At 49.2% G+C, this 22367-nt stretch overlaps 3 protein-coding genes and 1 long non-coding RNA gene across 9 annotated transcripts; 2 read left to right on the top strand and 2 right to left on the bottom strand.

The window, feature by feature from the left end:
• Window positions 1-1733: 1733 nt before the first annotated feature.
• LOC119137641 (tomoregulin-1-like) lies at window positions 1734-7686 on the top strand. The gene is made up of 10 exons (XM_037277137.1): window positions 1734-2269; window positions 3374-3489; window positions 3586-3715; window positions 3843-3872; window positions 4542-4647; window positions 5039-5187; window positions 5343-5393; window positions 5473-5590; window positions 5659-5820; window positions 5904-7686. The coding sequence occupies exons 1-10, from the start codon at window positions 1756-1758 to the stop codon at window positions 5986-5988; spliced, it is 1461 nt and encodes a 486-aa protein (XP_037133032.1). The 5' UTR covers window positions 1734-1755; the 3' UTR covers window positions 5989-7686.
• LOC119137646 lies at window positions 2265-11745 on the bottom strand. Its single transcript, XR_005100963.1, has 3 exons — window positions 11646-11745; window positions 11532-11569; window positions 2265-2407 (listed from the first exon to the last, which is right to left on the bottom strand). It is a non-coding gene; the product is annotated as an uncharacterized LOC119137646 (long non-coding RNA).
• Window positions 8237-10896, top strand: cavin4a (caveolae associated protein 4a). Its single transcript, XM_037277138.1, has 2 exons — window positions 8237-9029; window positions 9711-10896. The coding sequence occupies exons 1-2, from the start codon at window positions 8631-8633 to the stop codon at window positions 10317-10319; spliced, it is 1008 nt and encodes a 335-aa protein (XP_037133033.1). The 5' UTR covers window positions 8237-8630; the 3' UTR covers window positions 10320-10896.
• Window positions 11746-13001: 1256 nt separating the features above from the next.
• Window positions 13002-21551, bottom strand: LOC119137639. Of its 6 annotated transcripts, XR_005100958.1 has the most exons (6): window positions 21286-21550; window positions 16580-19446; window positions 16294-16458; window positions 16000-16073; window positions 15756-15899; window positions 13002-13169 (listed from the first exon to the last, which is right to left on the bottom strand). XR_005100958.1 is itself a non-coding variant. In XM_037277130.1 (4 exons), exons 2-3 carry the CDS (start codon window positions 19405-19407, stop codon window positions 16615-16617), a joined length of 2760 nt encoding a protein of 919 aa, XP_037133025.1. In that variant the 5' UTR covers window positions 19408-19446; window positions 21286-21551; the 3' UTR covers window positions 16084-16458; window positions 16580-16614. The 6 variants fall into 6 exon arrangements, 2 of the variants coding, with proteins under 2 accessions (XP_037133025.1, XP_037133023.1); XR_005100957.1 differs by lacking the exon at window positions 13002-13169 and having other exon boundaries at window positions 15539-15899; XR_005100959.1 differs by lacking the exon at window positions 13002-13169 and having other exon boundaries at window positions 15539-15899; window positions 16010-16073.
• Window positions 21552-22367: the final 816 nt, after the last annotated feature.

Below are 22367 nucleotides of genomic sequence, written 5' to 3'. Positions count from 1 at the left end.
TTATTTGAGAAGTGTCATCAAGTGTGAGTGTCATTCTCTGTTTTCCACAATAACCACAAATGACGCTTCTCCATCCAAAATGAGCTGCCGCATTTGTCAGCACAATACGTCCCATCACGAGCAGCTGTTTGGCCTCGGTCGTCACGGTTACGCCGGTGGGAGACTGACCCTCTGCCGGCGGGACTTTTCAGGAGCTGCGTTGAAATAACAAGAGGAGGAATGTTCAGAGGGAGCGGCAGCTTTTCGGGAATGCTCTCCGAGGTGTTGGAAGTCACGTCCGCTCAAATCACAAGTTGCGCGGCTGCTGCCGTGCCCGCCGCAACGACTAACAAGCTGGAAAAGGAAGAAAGATTCTCCTAAGTGGATTGGAAGCAAATCCTCTTTGCGCTCTTTGTCGCGGTCTGTCAGCCTTCTTTCTCATCCTGATTAGCCAAAACCCCTTCTTCTCATCCAATAACGCCGTCTCGTTTGCTCCTTTGGCTTTGCCCACCGGGTGACCCGTTCGTCTGCTTGAGACTTGAGGGCGCCAGGACCAAACCGAGTTTCACCCGGCCTTGGGAGCAAAGACGAGTTGGGCCCAGCTATCCGGAGCCACGTTGGTGAGCTCCACTTTGACACGTGAACGTCCGGCCACGCAAAACAAAGACCACATCTGTTTTTCACAACAAACCAGAACTTTGATCACCTGCCAATAAACACTCCAGGGGGCGATTTCTACGACATGACCTTCTCGTTTATGTTTCCAGGCGTGGTGCTTGTTTACCTTTAAGGCAGGCCGGCCGGCCGGCCCTATCAGCGAGAACACACAGTCTTGCAACCTTGAATTTGTTTGACACGTGGCTGTTTGTTTGTGTTGGCCTCCATTCCCGCAGCGCGGCACAGAGTAGACCGATCTGGTCATGTTGGTATTCCCGGGCCGGCCCTACACGTTGGCGCACACCTTGAAAAACACACAAGCCATCTTTTCCTTCCACTTAGTGTCACTTCCGTATGAAGTCTCCCTGAAAGCTGTCCTGAGCCGGAGCCACGCTGGAGCCCACAAATGAATGAGCAGGAATGCTCCAAGCTGGCAACACCACTTTAGACGTCTGGGGAAGTAGCATTTTTTGCGTGGCTAACTTGCTGAGTGTGTGTGCCAGGGTCCAGCACTCTGAGTTCTGAAGGTGCTTTCTGTCGTGCGGGCCAAGTCGGACCCCCGCCTGCACCCTCCGCGGGACGGCCCGCATTATCCCTCCGTTGCTCCGCGGGGGGTGCAGATGGTGCAACCGATTAGGGCAACCGAGTCGCAGGACAACCACACGCTGACCACGCTGACCTCCGCATCATACAACATAGTTTAACCACGTTAAATTTGCATGATAAAGCGCAGAACAACCATGGACATTTTAACAAGCACCTCGGAGGCATGTTATCACTGTGCCTTAAGCAGAGTGTCATGGCCACGCCACAAAATGCACGTTGACATATGGCGCGCCGAATAATCAGAGATTTGGTTTCAATCTTCCAAGGGGACAAAGATTAGTTAGACAAAGACAAAGATTAGTTAAAACCTCAGCCAGATCTGCACTCTGAGTCCAACTGAGTTACAAACTGTGACAAACTGAAGTGGTTTTGGGTCAGGGGCACATGCCAATTGAAAAGGTGGATCGGTCGCTAAGTGGTCCGATATAGACAAACTGTTGACATTCGGCCAGGGGCATGTACCGGTCATAAACGATTGGTCACCCATGGACATCAGCTCACGTATAAGCTAACATGCTAGCTCCAGCCAGGAAATTCCAGATTCGAACCGTGAACCAATGGACTGCGAGGCAGACGTGCAAAACCACTAGGTCTGCAAGGTGTCGCACTGCCTCCGGTTTTCTCTTTGTTGTTCTTTCTCTTCTTCTTCCTCCTCCCTCCGCGCACGCGCCCTCCGTGCGGGGGGAAGTAGGCGGAGCTTTAGGCGCAGTAACTACGCACACCAGCACGAACGCACGGACGCGCGCGCACGCCGAGAAGGAGGACACGCGTAGGCCACGATGCTCTCCGCCTCGTGATCGCCCTCTCGTCATCTTCCTCCTCCGTCCTTCTTCCTCTTCTCATTCCTCGTCATTGTCCCGCACGATGGCGTCGGGCGCGGAAAGCTTTCTTCGCCGCCTGGTGGGACCTCGCACGTCTCTGCTGCTGCTGCTGTCACTGCTGCTGCCGGCGCTGCTCGGCGTGCCTGCGGCGCGCGCGTCCTACCAGACTCAGGGCGGCGGAGAGTGTCAAGGAAAGATGTGTGCAGGTAAGATGAGCCTGCCTCGCTCATTTGCTTGCTTTTCATCATCATCGGGACGAGGGCTGCTTACCTCTCACGGGGACGCGCGTCCGCGTTCGTGCAACCTGCAGCATCCTTTACTCTCCTGGGGCGCGCGCACGCGCTCTGTGGGACCAAAACCCGCCACCATCAATTCGACAACAACGGCAGACGACACGTGGGAAACATTTCATGCAGAGCCATCAGTCAAATGTCCAAAGATTACAACGCCGACACTGTCGTGCGTAAAACATGTGTTGAATGATGACGTTAACGCAGCTCACGAACGATTCGTTTGATCAAATTGTTTGAGTTAAAAAAAAAAAAAAAACAGCAAAGGAATACATTTGGCGAGTGGGCGACGTCCACCCGACAGTTGGCACTCGGCGGGCTTCAAGTTTGTCAACATGGCAGTTCTGATATTGCCTGGCGACCAGTCCATCGTTTGAATGCATAAACTGTGATACTGAGTGGTCCATTTTTGAGCCACTTGAGAGTCGGTCCATCGGTTGTCTCTTTGTATCCTGACGGTGAGCAGCCCCTTGTTTTTTTCTTTGTCTGTTGACTTGGATTGGCAACCACTCAATACGGGTGCGAAGGCCAACACCAAGCGGTCCCTCAGTTGATTTGGAAGGAGAAGCGGCAGTGAAACGGGCCGAAATCCACAGGTAGTTAGAAACACTACAAGATGGACGGATAACTGGCAAGCACTCATGTGGCTCCGGCAACATTGATGAGTCCACTTGCGATTGGCCAATGTCTTCGCTGTGATGCCGGTGGCGATCAATATTCAATTCTTGCTTCCTGAGCGTAGGAAATCCAATGTCGTGTCATTGGGAGGCTTTCTCTGTGGCGCTGCCGTTTGTCACTTTTACGGCCTCTCGTAAACGCGCGCCGGTGACAACGGCCGCCATCTTGGCTCGATGGACGTGGCGCCGCTTTCAAAATGGAGTTGCACTACATGCGTCGATTTCACACAGCTACAAATCGGCTCACGCAATCGGCAAATATGCAAAACGCCAATCTGCGTCCGCCCCGACCGGGCGACAAGACAGAGGCGGAGCAGACGCGCTGCTTTTCACCCTCGTCAAGGTTCGGGTGCGGCCGAGACGAAGAGTGACCCAGTGGCGTGCGACCGCTCCACTTGCCGCTTCGGAGGCGTGTGCCGAGATGACCGCTTGCAGCCCAAGTGCGTCTGTCAGTTCCAGGTGGGTGGCGATTGTTTAATCACCTCACTTGAGAGTGACGATTGACGAGCATGATAGTGGCTTCTCTTAATTGGCTTTTCTTTTGTCTTGGTTCAGTGCCACAAGAAGTACGTTCCGGTGTGCGGCTCCAACGGGGACACGTATCAAAACGAGTGCTACCGGCGCCAAGCGTCCTGCAAGCAGCAGCGGCTCATCTCCAGGGTGGCCCACGGACCTTGCGCTGACGGTCAAGCTTCTCTTTAGCACCACCTGTCCAAATCACAACCTCAACTCTTTACCATTTCATTTTAAAATGGATGTGTGGTGATGTCATGTGCGCAAATTGATAACATTGTTCAATGTCCCCCACACAGATCCTGGCTCGGGTTCCGGAAATTCCGACGGTGAGTCAGATTTTTTGTTATTGCGTTTATTTATCTAAACGTATCAAAATAATAAAGCGGTGGTACAGTATTCACTATTCAGAGGAAGCGGGTTCGATTCCACCTCCGGCCCTCCCTGTGTGGAGTTTGCATGTTCTCCCCGTGCCTGCGTGGGTTTTCTCCGGGCACTCCGGTTTCCTCCCGCATCCCAAAAACATGCATGGTAAGCCGATTGAGCACTCCAAATTGCCCGTAGGTGTGCGTGCGAGTGCGGATTGTTGTTTGTCTCTGTGTGCCCTGCGATTGGCTGGCAACCGGTTCAGGGTGTCCCCCGCCTAATCCCCGATGACAGCTGGGATAAGCTCCAGCACCCCCGTGGGGACAAGCGGTACAGAAAATAGATGGATGGAAGAAAATAATAAAGCAATAAAAGGAATCATGTAGCAATGCATATGAGAAGAATCAAGAACAATCATTGAAAACATCAGCCCAAAACAAAAAACTGAAAAGGGGGGTGGGGTGAAGACTAGAAACACAGCACCAAGCACAGATAAGGAGGCTTGAGGTTCCCGCCTGTCATGTTGGGCATCCCGTGCCCCACGCTGGATTGGATTGATGAGTTCTTCTTCCCTCCCACTTGTTTTTGTTGTCCTCATTCTTTTTCATTGTGCTCCCCCCCCCCCTTCCCAGATGAAGAAGAAGACGAAGAAGGTTCTACCACCGATGTGATCAAGAACAGCAAGTGCAGTACGTGCAAATACGGAGCTGAATGCGACGTCGACGCGGAGGACACGTGGTGAGTGAGGCAGGCACACGATCTGTGTAAAATCCAGGATGCTTGACCGAGGTCACAAAATCCGCCGCGACCGTACGAGATGACAGCGAGCGCGTACGCCAGCGGACAAAAGTCAAAGCGCGAAGATCATGGCAGTAGAACTTTTGGCAAAGAAAAGTGGGCCCATGGCCGTAAGCGCTGCGGCAATTGTTTGCTCCTTCTCGCCGGACTATGCGGGTGGCGCGTATCCAAACGCCGATGGACAGATTGGGCGGGAGGGAAGATGAATCACTTTGTCTACTCTGGACGGGACCACGTGTTCCGAGAGATGACAAAAGTGAGCCCAGGGGGCCTGCGCAAAACGGCGTCTCCGACAGGGGGCACCAATGTTCCCTCTTGTGGCCATCTTCAGGTGCATCTGCAACATCGACTGCAGCGGCCACAACGAGAACGCCGTCTGCGCCACAGACGGCAACTCTTACGACAGCCCGTGCTTGGTGCGGGAGGCGTCCTGCATAAAGCAGGAGCAGATCGACGTGGAGCACCTGGGCAGGTGCCGAGGTGGGCCAAGTCGCCAAGTAGCTGAATCACCGCTCAATCTTTTTCAAGGGCCAGAGGATCTCTGCTGCCCCCATGTGGCCGCCTCCCCAACTCAAGGCAGCATTGATTTTGGTCTCTTTTTTTTTTTTTTCTCGATTGCTCACCGGCCGACCAAGACAAAGCCAGCAGGAAGGACGACGGCGGCCTTTTCAAAGTCAACGTCCTGGGTAAGGCCGCTGGGACGCTGCGCGCGCACACGGCCGCCACCTGGCTTCCCGCCCTGACCGCTCTGCTTTGACTGGCCAGAAACCAAAGGACTGGAGCACAAGGACGGGTTCCACACGGGCAGCTGCGGCGCCGACAGGCACCCGGCCTTATGTCTGCACGGGCGCTGCGAAATGCAGCGCGATGAGGCCGTCTGCAGGTGAGGCCGACGTGACTTCCGTTGGCTCTCAGCCTTCGTTTGACTGCAATTTGCGTTGGCCTGCGCAGGTGCGATTCGGGCTACAAAGGCGTGCGCTGCGATGAGCTTCAGGACTTCAACGTGCTCTACGTGGTCCCCAGCGGCCAGAAGTTGCATTATGTCCTGATCGCGTCAGTCATCGGCGCCGTGCAGATTGCTGTCATCGCCGCCATTGTCATGTGCATCAGCAGGTACGTGCACCGCCCGCCCTCGCTCACTTGGATGCCCCCCAACAAACTGACTCCATTTTGTGTGTGTGGGCGCTCCCTTTCAGGAAATGTCCAAAGAACAACCGTGGGCGTCGCCACAAACACAACCTGGGACACTTTTCTGCAGACACTAACTCTCGGATGGTATAGCCCCTCCCCCCTCCTTTTTATTTGTCAAAGAAGCGCCTGTGCTGGAGAAGATGAGGAGCAGGGGCCGCCTCATTTTTTCTTCCTTTCTTCCTTGAACAACTTTGAGGAATGTCGGCGCATCCTGCGTTCTGATTTTGGAAACACGGACCACCAAATGAAAGGTTCATTTGCGTTCTTTTAACTAACGATAACAACGAGGACGACGCATTGTGATTCTCGCAATGTCATAGTTATGGCGGCACAGTTCTTCTGTTGGACTTAAGTCGGCATGATGACGGCTGTTGCGTGGCGTCTTTGCTGTGTTGGCGGTTTCATTTCTGATCGCAATATGTCACGTTTGGGTTTAGCCGGCTTTTTGGACTTTGTCAGCCTGCTTCCATTACGTCCAAGGCCTCAACAGGAAAGACATCTCGGCACTAGCAGGAATGTTTCTACCAGGGGTTCTCAAACGTTTTGGGTACAGGGACTCATAATCAAACAACTGCATGCATGTCATTTTTTTGGGGCGGGGGTGATGCTTACAGCAGTGCCTTGACTTACGAGGCGCCACTTAGTCCAAATTGGAGCGACAAGTGTGCTTTTGAGCCTGGAGCCAAACTTTACCACATCAATTCACAATTCTTGCAATTGAACAACAAGACCAGTAGGTAGCGCTTTAAGCTGTTTTACCAACAGACAAGGGAGGAAAAGTTTTTGCGTTGCTTTAATATGCTGCAATACTGCTGGGTGTGGTTTTTCTTAGGAATTTGTTTTAACGAATTTGGGGTGTTTTGGGGCCCCTGGAACAGATTTATTCCATTTGTATTTATTTTAAGGATGAGAGATGATTTGAAAATTGAACTTGTATCTCATGGCACCAAAGTTTTTTTTGTTGGTGGGATGAAAACTAGTAATTTTATGCAAATTTCTGTTCTCCTTTGTGTGCTCTGCGATTGGCTGGCGAACTAGTTCAGGGTGTCCCCCGCCTACTGCCCAAAGTCAGCTGGGGTTGGGTCCGACGCGCCCGCGATTCAGATAATGGGTGGATGTAGACAAAGTCAGTCTTCAGAGATGGAAATTGGATAACATGAGGATAGTAATGTCAAAGACATACTTTAATAGCTGGAGAGAAAACATTGTTTTGCAGAGCCCTCACATTCCAGCTCGCTGGCATCCTGGTTTAGGGGATCCCAGTTTGAGAACCACTGGCACACACAAACACAAATGCACACGCCCGAACACACACTTTAGTCCCAGGCCATTAGCGCCTTTAGCTTTGCAAGCTCTCGCTGTACTTCTTATTCCTTTTGCGCTTATTTGACAGCATAAATGTTTTGGGGTTTCTTTTTGTTTTAGGAGAGCCACAGCGACAATCACAAAACATTTGTTAGAGTCCGAACAACAAGATATTCATATATGGTTGGAAAAGAAACGATTGTTATCATGATGTTGTGCTGTGTTCATTAGCATAGAATGTAGCAGCCAACTGGCGCTAAGCGGGCGGGGTCAGCGAGGAGGTTATGAGTTGGAAAACCTGTCTCACATTCGTCACTTTGTTTTGCTAATCCTCACCGGCCTGCACCTCAACCCCCCCCCCCGATGGCGGCCCCCTCCCTCCGTCCCTCCGTCAACGTTTGTCTTGTAGTGATTGGTCGTCTTAACGTAATTTGAACGTGTTGACTTGCATGTTAACTTTTAATAAAAACTTGTTCACACAAATGGCTTCACGTTTGTCTGTTTTCACGCCAAAGCTTCATTTGCCCGCCTGTGAAATGAGAGAGTTTTTTTTAAATTTTAGGAGTGGGGGACGACTACCGCTGTAAATATAGACTTAATAGCATGTGTGTGTGCGTGCACGCAGTTGTTCTACAGTTGTTTCGTGTTGCTAAGTTTGTGTTTTGCACCAAATAGGAAGTAGTAGTTACTTGAAAGTTGTTGCTCTTAAAAAATAAAAAAGCTGAATAGAGATTTTGGCTTTCAGGTGTCACGCAAGTCATTTGTGACAGGCGACCAGTCACATTCCCCACGAGTCAAAGCACCAAAGAGATCCGTTCAGAGCGCAAGTCTTCCCGAAATAAACCAGCCAGTCCGTCTTGGGGGTTCTACTGAGTGGGGTGGGGTGGCGGCTCAAGCCAAAGCGTTGACGTAAATGTCGCTCAACAGTGGGCTTTTCTTACACCATCAAATAGTGGGGGGAAAGGGAGACCAATCCCAGCAGGACTTGGAGCTCCATAATTTTCAAACTTGTCTGTCTCATTGCTGGACTTTTATTTTTAGCGACCGACCTCACTGCGGGATGGGAGCGGGATCACGTTGCCTTTTTTAACCAGGGGGAGGGTGGGGGTGTCTCCCCTCTTTTCTGAGACCGGTCGCCCCAGCGGGTCACTGTGCTTGGATCTTCTGGAAGCCAGAGAATTGTTCCCCTGTAGAGAGAACCTTGTACCACAGAGCCAGTGAACTTTTTGCCCAACTTTTGCCGGAACCTTCTTCCCTACAGTTGGAGTATTCGTTCCCAAAGCCAACGCTGGAGTCTTCTTGGTCCCAGACCTGGCGTCTTCAAGAAAAACAGAACCTACTGCCCTATAACCATTGGCTTCTTTCCACAGCCAGAACCTTGGACCCCATAAACAGCTACTAGCCCAAAGCCGAAACCTCTGGAGGAAATGGAGCAGCACAAGTACAGCGCTCAGGAGAAGCTGGAGATCGTGGGGATGGAGGACGAGGAAGGGAAGCCCATCAGCGCCCTGAGCATCTTGTCTCTGCTGGAGCGGGTGGCCGGAATCATCGACAACGTGCAGTCGGGCCAGCAGCGGATGGAAGAGCGTCAGCTGGACCTGGAGAACAACATCCGCGGCATCCAGGGCGACGTGCTCAAGTTGGCCAAGGAGCACGCCGACACTGGCGGCTGCCTGGATAAACTGCTGCAGAAGACGCGCAAAGTCAGCGCCAACGTCAAGGATGTGCGAGCCCGCGTAGAGAAGCAAAACGGTCGTGTCAAGAAGGTGGAGAGCACCCAGGACGAGCTGCTCACCAGGAACAAGTTCAGAGTGGTCATCTACCAGGTAGGAGTCATGCTAATTATTCTTTGCATCTTCTTCTCCACACAGCTCTTGTCTAGACTTTGCTTCATCTTCAACAAGCTCTCTCCCTCTCGCTTCCTCCTTTTCATCCTCCTCAAACCTTGCTCTTGAACATCTTGCCTCCTTTGCTCACCTCACACTACTTGCATGGCATCCTCCTCTTCTTTAAACCCCATTTGCTCTTGTTCCTTATCTTCTCCACCTAACTTTCCTTTTTGGGGGTTTGGTTGCAAGCAGGATTTCAAAACAAAAGCAAATATGAGTCCTGAAAGAGGGCTTCTTCCAACGGTTCCTTTTCCTTTCATTGCTCGTGCTTCGGTCGAGCGTAACCGGAGCTCAGCCGGCAGCTGCTGCTGGCGACCTTTGACAGAGGGTCCTATTCTGAGCCTCTCGCCAGCCCGGCCGGCCCCAGGGGACAACCACCTGCCGTCGACAGCACAGGAGATGTTGGGCAAACTGCGATGTGCCCGCTCAACACCGGGTGACGCCAAAGCGCCGAGAGCTTCATCCTTTGTCCATCCTCAGCGTGGATGGCAATGGTCACTGGCAGCGTTCGGCTAGCCGTTAGCGTTCCGAGGCTACGTTTATGAGTCGTTATGCTTCCCAGAGACAGCAAAAATTTCACCCGCTTTGGAATTCTCTCCTTGCTTGTGCTTTCCTCAGGGCGACGCCGAGGTCCCGTCGGTGGCCGTCACCAAGAGCCCCAAGGGAGGACCGGAGGCTCTGGAGCTGGAGCCCGATTCTTACGACATCCCCGCTGACCTCTCCTCGGATGAGGAGTGCCTGAGCGCCGAGGAGGCCGACCCCTCCCGGGCGGCGCGATTCAAAAAGTCCATGGTGAAGAGCACCGAGACCCTGAAGGCGGCCTTTTCCAAGGAAAACATGAGCAAGACCAAAGACAACCTCGGCACCAAGATTCACAACCTTGGCGAAAAGGTCATGCCGCCCGAGCGCCGCGAGAAGATGCATCAGGCGGGCGAGCGCATCAAGCAGAGCGGCGAGCGCTTCAAGGAGAACATCGCCAAAAAGGCGCCCAACAAAGAGACCTTCAAAATCAAGATCAAGAAGGAACGAGCCGTGGCCGAGGGCCAAGAGGGGGCCGATGCCGAGGTCGAGGCCGAGGTGGCCGCCGTGCCGCAGCCCCAACCTGAGCCTGCTGACACCCGAGTCGTGGCAGAGACAGAGAAGGAGGGGCCGGCAGAGAAGGAGGGGCCGGCCGAGAAGGCCTACGCCGCCAGGAAAGCCGAGCTAGAAGAAGATTACGGGAATTAGATACCCGTGACAGAGAGACGACCGCCGTGACGGGAAGATGACAGGAAGTAGAGCGCATTTACGGGCTAATAACATGAAGTAGACCAGGACTGCAGGACATAGACCACCATCAAGAAGCGGACCAGCACTACCTGAACAAAAAATGACAGCAATGGATTCCATCAAACAGATAATACTCAGAGAACGAGGACTCCCGTGACCAGCATTACAAGAACATCACAGGAAGTAGAGCCCGACCGGCATCACAGGAAAATGGCCGCAAGTGGAGGAGAGGAAGTCTAGCATCATCATAACAGAATGAGGAAGATGACGCCAAGTGAACCACCCTTGAGGAAGAGAGCAGTTATGTGAAAGGCCCATTAAAATGATGATTGCAAGTTATGCTTTGCTACTTTGGAGCACCTTTTGTTAATACACGCTACAAGCGTTTTTTTTTTCTTTTTCCTCCAATCATACAAGGATGATAACAATGATTTTTGGTGGTTTACTTGTTTGAAAATGTATTTCTACATAATATAAAACGTCACTTTTGGTGTTCTGTGCACATTATACCAAATAAAAAAATCTTTGCACAATATAACGTCACCTTTGGTTGTCATTGTATGGATGAAAATGGTCAAAAAGTGTGCGTGTACATGATTGTTTGACTTCCTTCAACGAGTACTGCGTAGTTCTTGGTGTCATTCTAAAGTCAGAGCAATGTCTCCCCCTAGTGTCCACCCATGGTGATGCACTAGGCCGCGTTCATGTTAGGTGAGCAAAGCTTTGGAGGAAAAAAAAGAATAAAGTGATCGAATTTGAGCATCTTTCTTTTTTTATTCGTTTTCATTATCATGCTGAAATATTATTTGAAATGATGATGACAAAATGTCACAAATGATGAGAAGATGAAATGCAAGAAGGCAATGAATCAAACCAAGACGGTCGATAAAATACAACAATAACATGGCGAGTAACATTTTTAAAATGAGTGACATGGTGGCTAGTTTTAGGGTAAAAAAAAGAGTAAATAAATGGAGCAAATTAGTCATTATTGCGTATAAATGTCACCCAAAATAATTTAGGCCTGTGATGAAAAAGTTTTTGGGAACCGAAATACTTTACATAAAGATTGCTCAACAAAATAATAGGCCCAAAAACCCGGAGTTGACAGTTAGATTTTTGTATTGTTTCAGTCATTTTGGGTCGATTTAAAAGGTTGTATTGTCTTACCTTGACTTGTAGATGAAGTCTGCAAACATTTTCTTGCTCTGTCGCCATGAAAAGAAAGTCATGTCTCTTTACTCCAGTTGAAACAGTTCCAATTAAACTGTTTTGAACATTCACCATTTGGGAGTGTTTCATGCTGTCCCGCTCAAACGTCCGCCGAGGCAAACAACCTGTTTCGCTAGCTAGCTAGCTAGCTAGTCTGGTATACGCCATTTTGGACTGTTCCGACTTACACCGAAATTCGGTTTACGTCGCAGCGTTGGAACGGATCAACGTCGTAAACCGAGAACCCCCTGTACTCAAGTAAATGGGAAAGGATTTGATATTCATATTTTTTTCTTTCTTTCTTTTACTTTTCACACAACAGCGCACACACAAATGCTCCATGATAGAATTTGCCCACTCTACCTTTTATGCAAGAACCACACGTGAGACAGTTTTCCCATTTTACGCTTGCAAGCGGAGAAAGCCATCATCACCTTGTGTGCTACAGAGGTGCTTGAAAGCAGTCTAACTTTCACCTCTTGCAAGAGACGATTTATTGAGGGAAAGCAGGGTGGTGGTGAGAGTGACCAGGTGCAGAGGGTCATCTCTGCAAACTGGTTAATCAGTGCAGAGGGTCTTATCTAAATTGTGTAAACAGATACTAGAGGGGCATTTTTAGATAACTAACTAAGCAAGAATGTTACCACATCATTTGGAAGGTTTCAACAACTGAATGTGGAAAGTTAAGGAAAGGTGGAAAGTTTTAACAAAGTTAATGATTCTAGTCAACATTTTAACATAATCATACGATCAAAATAATTTGTCAACCCTGTTGGAAAAATGTAAATACATTATCATGCGTTCTCGAACCAATGCTTTTACTGCAATACATGCTTGTTGTTTAGGCCTTGTTGTTGGGAAAAATATACTTTTTATCATTGGATTCTATGTATCTACTTATGTGTGCAAGATCTTCTACAGGATGTGACATTTTGACCTCGTGATGTTGACTTGGGAGCAGATGGCTGGCTAAGGAGCTCATGTTTGGAGTCACGAGCCGCGCTATACAATAAGCCCTATTTCTATTACTCATAAACAGGACATGATGCGATAGCTGAAGCAGACTAACGTTCTATTTAAGTAGAGGTCATGAGAACGCCACAGGGGTATCCGTCCCATAGGCATTAAGACTACATCTTTCTTCTAGCTAAAGTCATGAGCCGACCATACCGCTTCTGTCCGAGATAGTATCCTGTTGTGCTGTGGAATGTCCTTCCTGTCTAAAGAAGCTATGCATTCATGTACACTTGCCCCATTGTTTGTTCCTCAATAAAAGGCACGACCAAACTGAAGGAAGGGCGCGGATCTCAGCCACACTCGCTGTGTGTCTGGGGTCGCGCCCATCTGCAGATGATCGCTTGCCATCGAAGACATCTCCTGCCTCTGTGAGATTCTTTTCAGAAAAATGTTGTGACCCCAACACTTGTTGTTTTTATGTTGTGCAACAGAAGAAAATGGTTACGACTGGATCGGGCAGGATGCCCTTGACAACTCAGCAAAAAGCCATCTGCTGAGTCCTGAGACACTTCCTGAAAACAAGATGTTCTAACCGCTGTCTCGCGTTGCCGCTGGAACTGCCTGCATGCACCACATTTCCTGCATGCATCACAAAGATAAAGAGAAGAGCAGAAATAAGCTAACCGCGCTCACATTCTTTCGCTTATATTATCATATAAGTACTGTTGGATTGTCCACAATCTAGGGAGCGCGCTATCTGCGCCTCACGGCAAAAGCCATTGCCAATCACCTGTTATCCAATTTACTCACTGCGTGCTCGTTTGATTTCTTCAGATTTAGGAAAATGCTAAGACACTGAAGCAGAAATTAGACTTACACAGGTTGGTTGAGTTCAATCACAATTCTTGTTAAGAAAGCTCTGTTTTCAGGACAGCGCTGGGCCTTTCGTGCGACCATGCTCAAGAGCAGAAAGTCTCCATTCAAAAAAGGCAACATTCAAGGTTCTTTGGTCAGCTTATATTCAGTTGCACATGCCAGTGTGGGTGCCGAGTTTGATGGGTGATGAGTCAGGGGGTGTGGCAAGTTCGCAGGAGATTCTGATTCCATGGGAGTGGGTGCTGGTTATGGGCGATTCGGTGTGTGTGGGGGCTGTTGTCTTCCATCCCGTCTTTCGGCCTTGGCGATCATCTTTGGCCGAGTCCTTGGCTGACTCCCTCTGGCACCTGCTGGTTTTTATCTCCAAGTGACCTTCCTGTAAACATTCTCCTCCATTCTTGCACATACACTGTCGCACCTCATTCTTTCATCATTCTTTCAATTTGGTCATTTTGTACGAAATTATGTGAGCTTTTTGGCTGTGACATCATTAATCTATTAATGTTCCCTGACTATGCAAAGTTTGTTCTTTTGATACTCCATGTCTTTGCTTACGTCATTATATTCTTAGTTTAATCATGCTTCCGACCGCATCTTTTCTTTGTTAGGCAAAATATTTCCCTCTGTACAGAACGTTCAGTAATAATCGAAAAGCTGGCGTCTCGCATTAGGCGACATATGACGTTTAGTCAAAACACAAGATATAATCAAGTACTGAACGTTCTAGACGACTCTGGCCGTGTCCATGATTTAGAGAAAAAAACATCAGGCATGCATTACACAGTTCCTTAAGGGTCATTAAGCTATTTAGGCAATATATCAAAAGACATTTATTTTGCAGTGCACAGAAATACATATTGAATCGTGAAGTTGTAGCAACCTCTGTTATTATCTTATATCAAAGAATGTCTAGTTATGTCTTCCTTATTGGTTGACTACGTGAATATACTTGTCTGCTTATATACTTTATCCAAAGAGATGTGGGCTAGGCGGGTTTTTTGTTTTTTGACCCTATTCCTTCAGTACACAACACCTCTGTGACTGATTCTTGCTTACGAGACAAAGCTTACACGCGATCCCCCTCCCTTAGGGCTTGTGTCTCACATTGTGGGTAGGGCAAATCCTAATAAAAGGAGCGGGAGTGCATACAGATAGTGTAGTGAGATTGTTGTAAGCGATCTGTACTGCACTCCTTGCGAGCATTTGAATTAATCTTCTTGTCTCATCGTGTTTTCTGCTTGCTGATTCTTTTCTCTTTACAGTTAATATGTCCGTAAAATAAACCTGACAAACCCTAACACTCCACAAAGATTTTTTGTTCTGTTCCACTTTGCCATTGTGAACTCATTCTCAGACCAAGAAGTTTAAGTTCTTTGTACTTCCACCCACTCCCCTTGAGCATTTGTGGTGAATTCTCTTCGATGGTCAGCTGCTGGTCTTCCAAACAAACGGTGAAAAAGTGGCTGGCTTGGAGAAGGAAAACTTCAGTCACACACGGCTGATTGGGGAAAGATTTTATTCAACCGATGTCAGAGAGAAGTGTCTCGCGCCCTAGCCAAGATGTCGAGTCCCCTGTCAGGTTTATTAATGGTGAGGAATGCAGGCAGTTCCAGCGGTAGTGCGAGACAGCGATTAGAACATCCTTTTTTGGTGAAGTGCCTGGGACTCAACAGGTGGCTTTTTGCTGAGTTGTCAACCGCATCCCGCCTGACCCAGTCGTGTCCTTCTTTCTGTTGCACATTATGAGAACAGCAAGGCCAAAACAACAAGCATGTATTGCAGTAAAAGCATTGGTTCGAGAACGCATGATAATGTATTTACATTTTTCCAACAGGGTTGACAAATTATTTTGATCGTATGATTATGTTAGAATGTTGACTAGAATCATTAACTTTGTTAAAACGTTCCACCTGACCTTAACTTTCCACATTCAGTTGTTGAAACCTTCCAAATGATGTGGTAACATTCTTGTTTAGTACAAACGGCGTACACCATGTGAGTGGGTAACGCAGACTAGCTAGCTAGCTAGCGAAACAGGTTGTTTGCCTCGGCGGACGTTTGACGTTGTTGGATGATCTATGACCCCCCAGTCAGCCTCCCCAACTCTACACGGTATATATCTTGTCAGTTGCTAATGGAAACCAGATGTGTCTGGTGCCAATGAGTCTACGTTCCTGGACCAAGCCCCAAACAATCCCGCACGAACCTGACCCGAACATGACCCGGTCACACTTCGGCTTACTAGTGAGATATACATTGCATGATACCAGAATAAAAATTTACCACACATTCTCATTTCCCATGAATATAAACATTTTATGTTATGTTTGTATGTTCAATAAATTTAACCAAACTAAACCAAGAAGAAGCCCATCTGGTTGTCGGCGAACGTGACTGGAGTCATCTGTCACATGAACAAATGGGCCAAAGGGAATTTCCAGATTGCAGAGGCTCGAGGAGTCCTTCCCAAGGGAGGCCTCAGATGTTGTTTGGCTATTTTACGCAGCAGGACGGAAATGACAACAAAAAAAAACAATGATCAAAAAGGAGCAAAGCCCATCGGGACAAAGTTGTTGCGAAATGTCTAGCCGACCTCTGTCGACCTCTGTCGCGGTCACTCAAATGGCCGACGGCAGCTGGGAGGGAACCCAGTTGGCAGGAGAAGCGCTGCGAGGAATAAATGACTGCAAGTTTAGTTGCATATTTAGAAAGAAAATGGCAGAAATGATTTACCCAAACTGCATTTGTGATGTTTTTACTGGAAGAAATACAAAGAAAAACAATTCTGTACATCTAGACATGAGCTCAGGTGGTGCAAAAAAAACCCAAAAAGCTTGCAAGGTCCCCAGATGTGCTTCACAGTCAACGCCAAAAGCGGGAAGATCACCTCTGGATCGTGTCAACTTGAGCCTGCAAGTCGCCGTCATGACGGTTGAAATCAAAAGTTTACCCGTCGCCAGGGTGGTTGCCGTTGTCCCGGCGAACGTTCCCCTGGCAACCGAGCCAAGGCGGCGTTCCCGGGATGGTCTTTCTCTCGCCCACTCAAGTTCACCTGAAGACCAGACCGAGGATGAGGTTCAAGCGTAGAAAAGAGGCTTCAGATACCTTCTTCAAGTTCAACGACTCGCCAACTATTTGGCGGTCGCAGCTTTTAAATGTTTCTGTCAACTCACCGCAGTGACGCTCAGTACCGCTCCTCAGCATCCCATCAGCAGTGGGTCCGTCTAGCCTGGAGCTTCTTGTGTTGCGGGTCAAAGACAGACAGCCTGCCGTGGGCTTTCCTGAAGGTCAAGGTGGGCAAAGGGGGGTCTTTTCCGGCCACGTCCGCGCAGGACTTGTGCCGAGATTGGACTTTGCTTTTGCCGTCGATCTTGACGGGGGGCAGACACCAAGCCTCGTAGATCCTCTGTTTGGCGGAACTCCGGCTTTTAGCGTTGACGCTTAGAACCTCGGGTGCGCGATGGTCCAGAGCGCAGCTGCGCCCACGTCCGGCCGAGCCAAAGAGGACCAGCTTGGGAGTCGCAGCTTCTTTGCTGCGTTTGCTGACGTCCCGGCGGACAAGGTGGATCTTCAGCTTCTTCATGAAGGCGACACTGATGACGGACTGCTTGCTTCTCTTGCGTTTTTTCTTTGCAGCCGCCACACGTTTACCGGCAAGGCAGAGCGTCCTCTCTCCTCGGTACACTTTAGCGGCACGACTACGATGACCGTGGGGTGGACAAGAAACTTTAGATGGTAAAACTAAGACATTTGTCCTTTCTCGGACATTGTCTTTGGGTGAGACCTTTGTCGTCTGTTGGGTGGCCGTTCCCGTCTCTTCATGTTCTTGTTGCCAGACCTTTCCCACCGTCTCTTGCTCATCTGGTTGGGTGGCCGTTCCCGTCTCTTCTTGTCTTTGTTGTGAGACCTTTCCCGTCACTTGCTGATCTGGTTGGGTGTCTGTTCCTTGGGGGACGGTTCCCGTCTCTGGCTCATCTTGTTGGGAGACCTTTCCCGTCTCTTGCTCATCTTGTTGGGAGACCTTTCCCGTCTCTGGCTCATCTTGTTGCGAGACCTTTCCCGTCTCTTGCTCATCTTGTTGGGAGACGTGAGCCAATTCTCGCTCATCTTGCTGGCTTGACATCTCTCGGTCATCAAGCTTTACCCACGCGTGGTCATTTTGTGTGCCAAACTTTCCCGTTTCTTGATGGTCCTTCTGCTCTATCAGTGGAGAAGCATTGTGGGACTGGTTGGAATCCAGGGAGTGATCATCTGCATCCACACCGAGGAGGGAGAGGTCAGGATTTTGCCATCTCATGTCCGCTAGCACCTCATTCTGCGCCCTCTCTTGTTTTGGGGAAAAATTGAAATCGGAGAGGATATCTTTCCACTGTTCAAAGAAAAACTCCAACTCTGACTCAAACAGATCCTTCTCCCCTTTGTCGGCGCTCGTCGCAGTCTCGGCTGAGCCTTGGGGGTCCCCCTTGGCGGGAGTCTCCTCTGCGTGGTTGATACTCTCGTAGATCGCTTTGGCCTGTTCCTGGGGCAAAACCTCAATGACGAACGAGTAGACGTCTGAATCTTCACCGGGAGAGCCCAGCACTCGGGCCTGTTGTGCTTTTTCATCTTCTTTTGGTTCCAGTGGTTCTTGTTCGGCCTCTGGTGACTGAGCCGCCGCGGTCTCGGGCGCAGATGACAAAGGTGGACTTGCAACTGGTGCGTGATCCAACGAGTCGTGGAGCAGCGGGTTGACGTTGCGCCAGAACGAAGAGTACGGCGGTTCGGAGTAGACCTCGCCGTCTCGCAGCACCCGGAAGCCGCTGAGGTTGGGGTCGCACTTGGGCTCCGACAGCACCACAGAGTCTGAGGTCACATGCTCACGGGAGAAAGTGAACGTCTCTGCCATGATCTCATAGTATAAGCCTGCGCGGATCTTGTCCTCCAGTATTTTTCTATCTTTCCAGAACGTGGCGATTACATCATCAGAACCTGAGAGGACTGGACATTCAGGCGACTTCTCCCAGTCTTGCTCCATGTACCGGACAAGTCCGTCTAAATCTTTACAAGTCCACTTGCGTGTTGCCAGAGACTGCAGGAGCGGCATCTCTTCACGACCCTCAGGCTCTTCTGGTTGGAACTGTGGTGGTGCACGATGGTCCTGCCGTTCCCTCACTGGACTTGCTGTTTGGTCATTGCAACTCAAGCCAGAAGGAATTTGGCCAGCCAGCTGTGGGCTTCCATCTCGCACAGGCCGCACGCTAGCGACCGTTGGCCGAGTTGAGCGACTCCGTGACGAACGGGCGGTCGTGAGGCGTTTGAGTGCATTGGGATTTGGTGGCGTCTTGCGATTGCTGTGAGGCTTGCTCGACTGTGACGACTCTCTGGGAACACGCAACACTTGCACCGCTTGCTGTTTTGGTGTCTGCATTGTGCGAGGTGATGAATACGGAGCGCATTGCGCGTGCTTGCCCAATGACGTCCTCTCCGCCATCTTTGCTTGGGTCTCTACGGCTTGAGCACTATGTCTTATGTGCCATTGCGTATCGTCTTGAGCAAACCTTCTGGTGTGAATCTCCCAAGGGTTCTGTAAAGTGGACCTGGCGTCCGGCTGCGGCCAAGGCGTCTGATTGCTGTTGGGGCCAGGGAAACTTGTTGCGAGTGTGCCGTTGTGCGGATAAGATGACGGATTCTGACAGAACTGCTCGGGTACAACGCTGTGGCCACCGACCCTTCCGAATAAGGCCTGTAATGCCGATGAGGGTTTCTGGTAGGCTGTAACGTCTCTTTGGGGGCAGGAACTGGCTCCTGGGCTCCACACAGACGATTTCTGGTTCGAGAAGCCGGTGTGGGGGACAGCCGAGGCGTTCTGGTAGCATCTGCCGTCTTGACTGGAGAATGTCGTTGACCAATCGGCACCACCGTGTGTCTGGTACTGATACGGGTTCTGTGCGCTGGGATAGTTCCAAATTTTGTCTGCTGACGAATCCCACGAGGGTGCAGCCATACGTGCACACGCCTGCATCGTGTCCTCAGCGGAGCCAAATGGAAACCACGCCCCTGCCTGGAAGAGGTCCAAACAGTGAACACAATCAGTTTACGGTTAGGTTTATTGAGTTCATTGCATTAGGTGGGCTTTACACAAATGTATAGCTTCTCTTGTACACAAGCAGTACGGCCATCTCATGACTCCAGTCATATGCTCCTAAGCCAGTCACACGCTCCCGAGTCATGAAAACATCTTTGTTTCCTCAACATTCCATCTCGGTTGCACATTGCTGGGCACAAGGTCAAATTGTCACATACAAGATCTTCCATACTCTAATGATAGTATTTGACATATTTCCCAACAAGAATCCAAAAGCTGTCAAGGGGTGGACGACAAGCAGGAGGAGATGCTGGAAGCAGGAAAGGAGCAGCTTTGTTGAAGAATTGTTATCTAAACATGGAGGGCCTCTGATGTCTGCCGGGATCAAGACAAAGTCTCTATATTCGAGATAAGGAGCCCACATTACGGCGGCCCCCTCAAGCATCACAGTGGGTCCTTCATTGTCTCACTCGCCCACATCGTAAACATCTGCCTTCTGACAATGGCCCCTTTCATGTGCTTTACAGCACCACAGGAAACGATCAGATGCAACGGCACCTTCAAAAGTCGAATGGTGGGAGTACGTCACACATGCGCAAGTAGTTACTCACAGCCGAATATAAAGCGGCCAGTTGTTTGAGACCAGAAAATAACGAAAATGTGACCCTATAGGGGCTGCTAGTTGGGGGTCAACCTGCAGCTGTTAGAACGGCCAGTTGTTTATGCCTAGAAAAGAACGAGAGGGTGACCCTATAGGGCGCAGGTGTCAAACTCAAGGCCCGGGGGCCAGATACGGCCCGCCACCTCATTTTATGTGGCCCACGAAGACAAATTGTGCATCAAATTCGTGTGTCATTACTAGAATTGCAAATTGTCTTCACTTTTAATAATATCTTTTTTTTTCATATTTGACCAGTTTTTACTCGTCTGATTTGAAAACGAGTTATTTGTCAGTTTGTTTTGTAGCTTTTACTGTATATAATATGAGGTGCTCATACATTTATTTGGGTTGACAGTCATAATGGCCCTCCGAAAGAAGCTATGACTACAATGCGGCCCGTGAAAAAAATATAGTATAGGGGCTGCAAGTTGGGGGTCAACCTGCAGCTGTTAGGCAAAGCGATAGGGTCAAGAGTTCCTCTTCCGCCTAAAGCATGGAGACTGGAAGACTCGAGCCGGGAATCAACGATTTTTGAGGCACTTCATTCTGACATCGGCTGAAGAAAATATTTTCCCAATCAGCTGTGTGTCACTGAAATTTCTCTTCCCTGAGCCAGCCACCTTCCACTTGCTTTTGAAGACAATTCATCATAATACAAATGACTGAGAAAGACCACAGTTGCTAGCTCTCATGTGACGACAATGTCAAAGGTCAGCTTGCTTCCTTCCGTTAATACCTCACTCACCCCCTCCCGCGATGCAACGCGAGTGACTTATTTCGAAAGTTTTCACGCAAAATATAGCGCATTTTTTTTGCCACACGGGACTTTCCCTTTCTATATTCATAAATAAATGTAACATAGCACAGATAGGCTTGTTTTCCTTTTCTTTCCCGGTCGCGAGTTTTGCGACATTCACTGGGAGAATACTTGCACTCTTTTGCTCAACGAAGCCGTTCATCTTCACGAGTACTTTAGATGTAGAATACTTGTGCCTTTACTCAAGTAGTACTCTACAAAACCGACTTGAACTTGTAACAGTTATTTAGTGTGAAGATAACCTACTTGTACGATGAGATTTAAGGAGTTTGGTTGAGGTGAACTCTTTCCTGAGCTCGACCAAATTCGGAGGAGAAGCGCGGACGGAGGCACTTACTTGAGAAAAGTTCCTCTTCCAATCTGCTTTGTTGTCCCCCAAAGAGCAAAACAAAACGACTCTCGGAAAGGCAGACCCTGCTCCTGCGTGTCGCCAACACACGTCGGGCTCCTTTCTTTCTTTTTTTTTATCGTCACACACATATGCACACCGTCATTGCGGGAGTGGAACTCCTGGTGCATACATACAAGACTCCATCAGCGATCCTACACGTCGGGCACCTTTGGTTTCAAGGGAGTCTGATTGCTGAGCTCAGAACAGTATCACTCCTCCCACAGCCTGCAAAATCACACTCCGCCCCCGCCCATATGCCTTCTGAATAGCCGGGATGTGGTCCGGAGGTGGAATTGAACCCGCACCATCCGAACCGTGAGGCCGACGTGCTAACCAGTGTCCAGCCTTTTGTCATTGTATGCACCAATATTTCGCGATATCAATTGTAATTAGATTTTCCTTTGGGTGTTTGCTGCTCTTTTATTACATTTTATCCTTAATTAAATCATTTAATTAATTGTGATACGTTTTTTTGACAGTTAACACTATTGTAGTATATTTTTATTCTGCTGTTATTCCATGTATATATTTTACTTGTTGGTCCAGGTTGTGACCAAGGTCAGGCACTGGTCAAGTTCGTGCGGGATATTGTAGTCTGGCTTCAAGAATGCAGACTTAATGGCGCTAGAAAGGAGAGATACATCTGGTGGCAATCAGGAAGGAACAATAGGTAGACTGTGTAGGTTCTGCAATGAAGATTAGCAGGTCATAGGTCAACCAGCTGCCGTCGTGCTGACCCCCAAAGGAAGGAGGCGCTGGGTATAAAGCACGGAAGACTCGGGGTCACACTCAACATTATTTCTGGGAATGAGGCATTTCATTCTGACACCCCCGATGAAAATATACTACAGTCCTTGGAAGAAAAACAAACATGTGTTAAAGTAGTTGGGCACAGATAATTCCTCACATTCCAGAAAAACACCAATCAAAACATCCCCATCACGTGTCAAAAATCATCAATATTTCATCCATGCAGCAACTGCATTAGACAATCCACATTCCACAAAACACCTGCCACATTTCTTAGT

The sequence above is a fragment of the Syngnathus acus genome, chromosome 17 (genome assembly GCF_901709675.1).
Source record: "Syngnathus acus chromosome 17, fSynAcu1.2, whole genome shotgun sequence".
In the NCBI taxonomy this organism is placed as follows: domain Eukaryota; kingdom Metazoa; phylum Chordata; class Actinopteri; order Syngnathiformes; family Syngnathidae; genus Syngnathus; species Syngnathus acus.
Note: the sequence above shows the minus strand (reverse complement) of the source record. Positions and strands in the feature narration are given on the sequence as shown.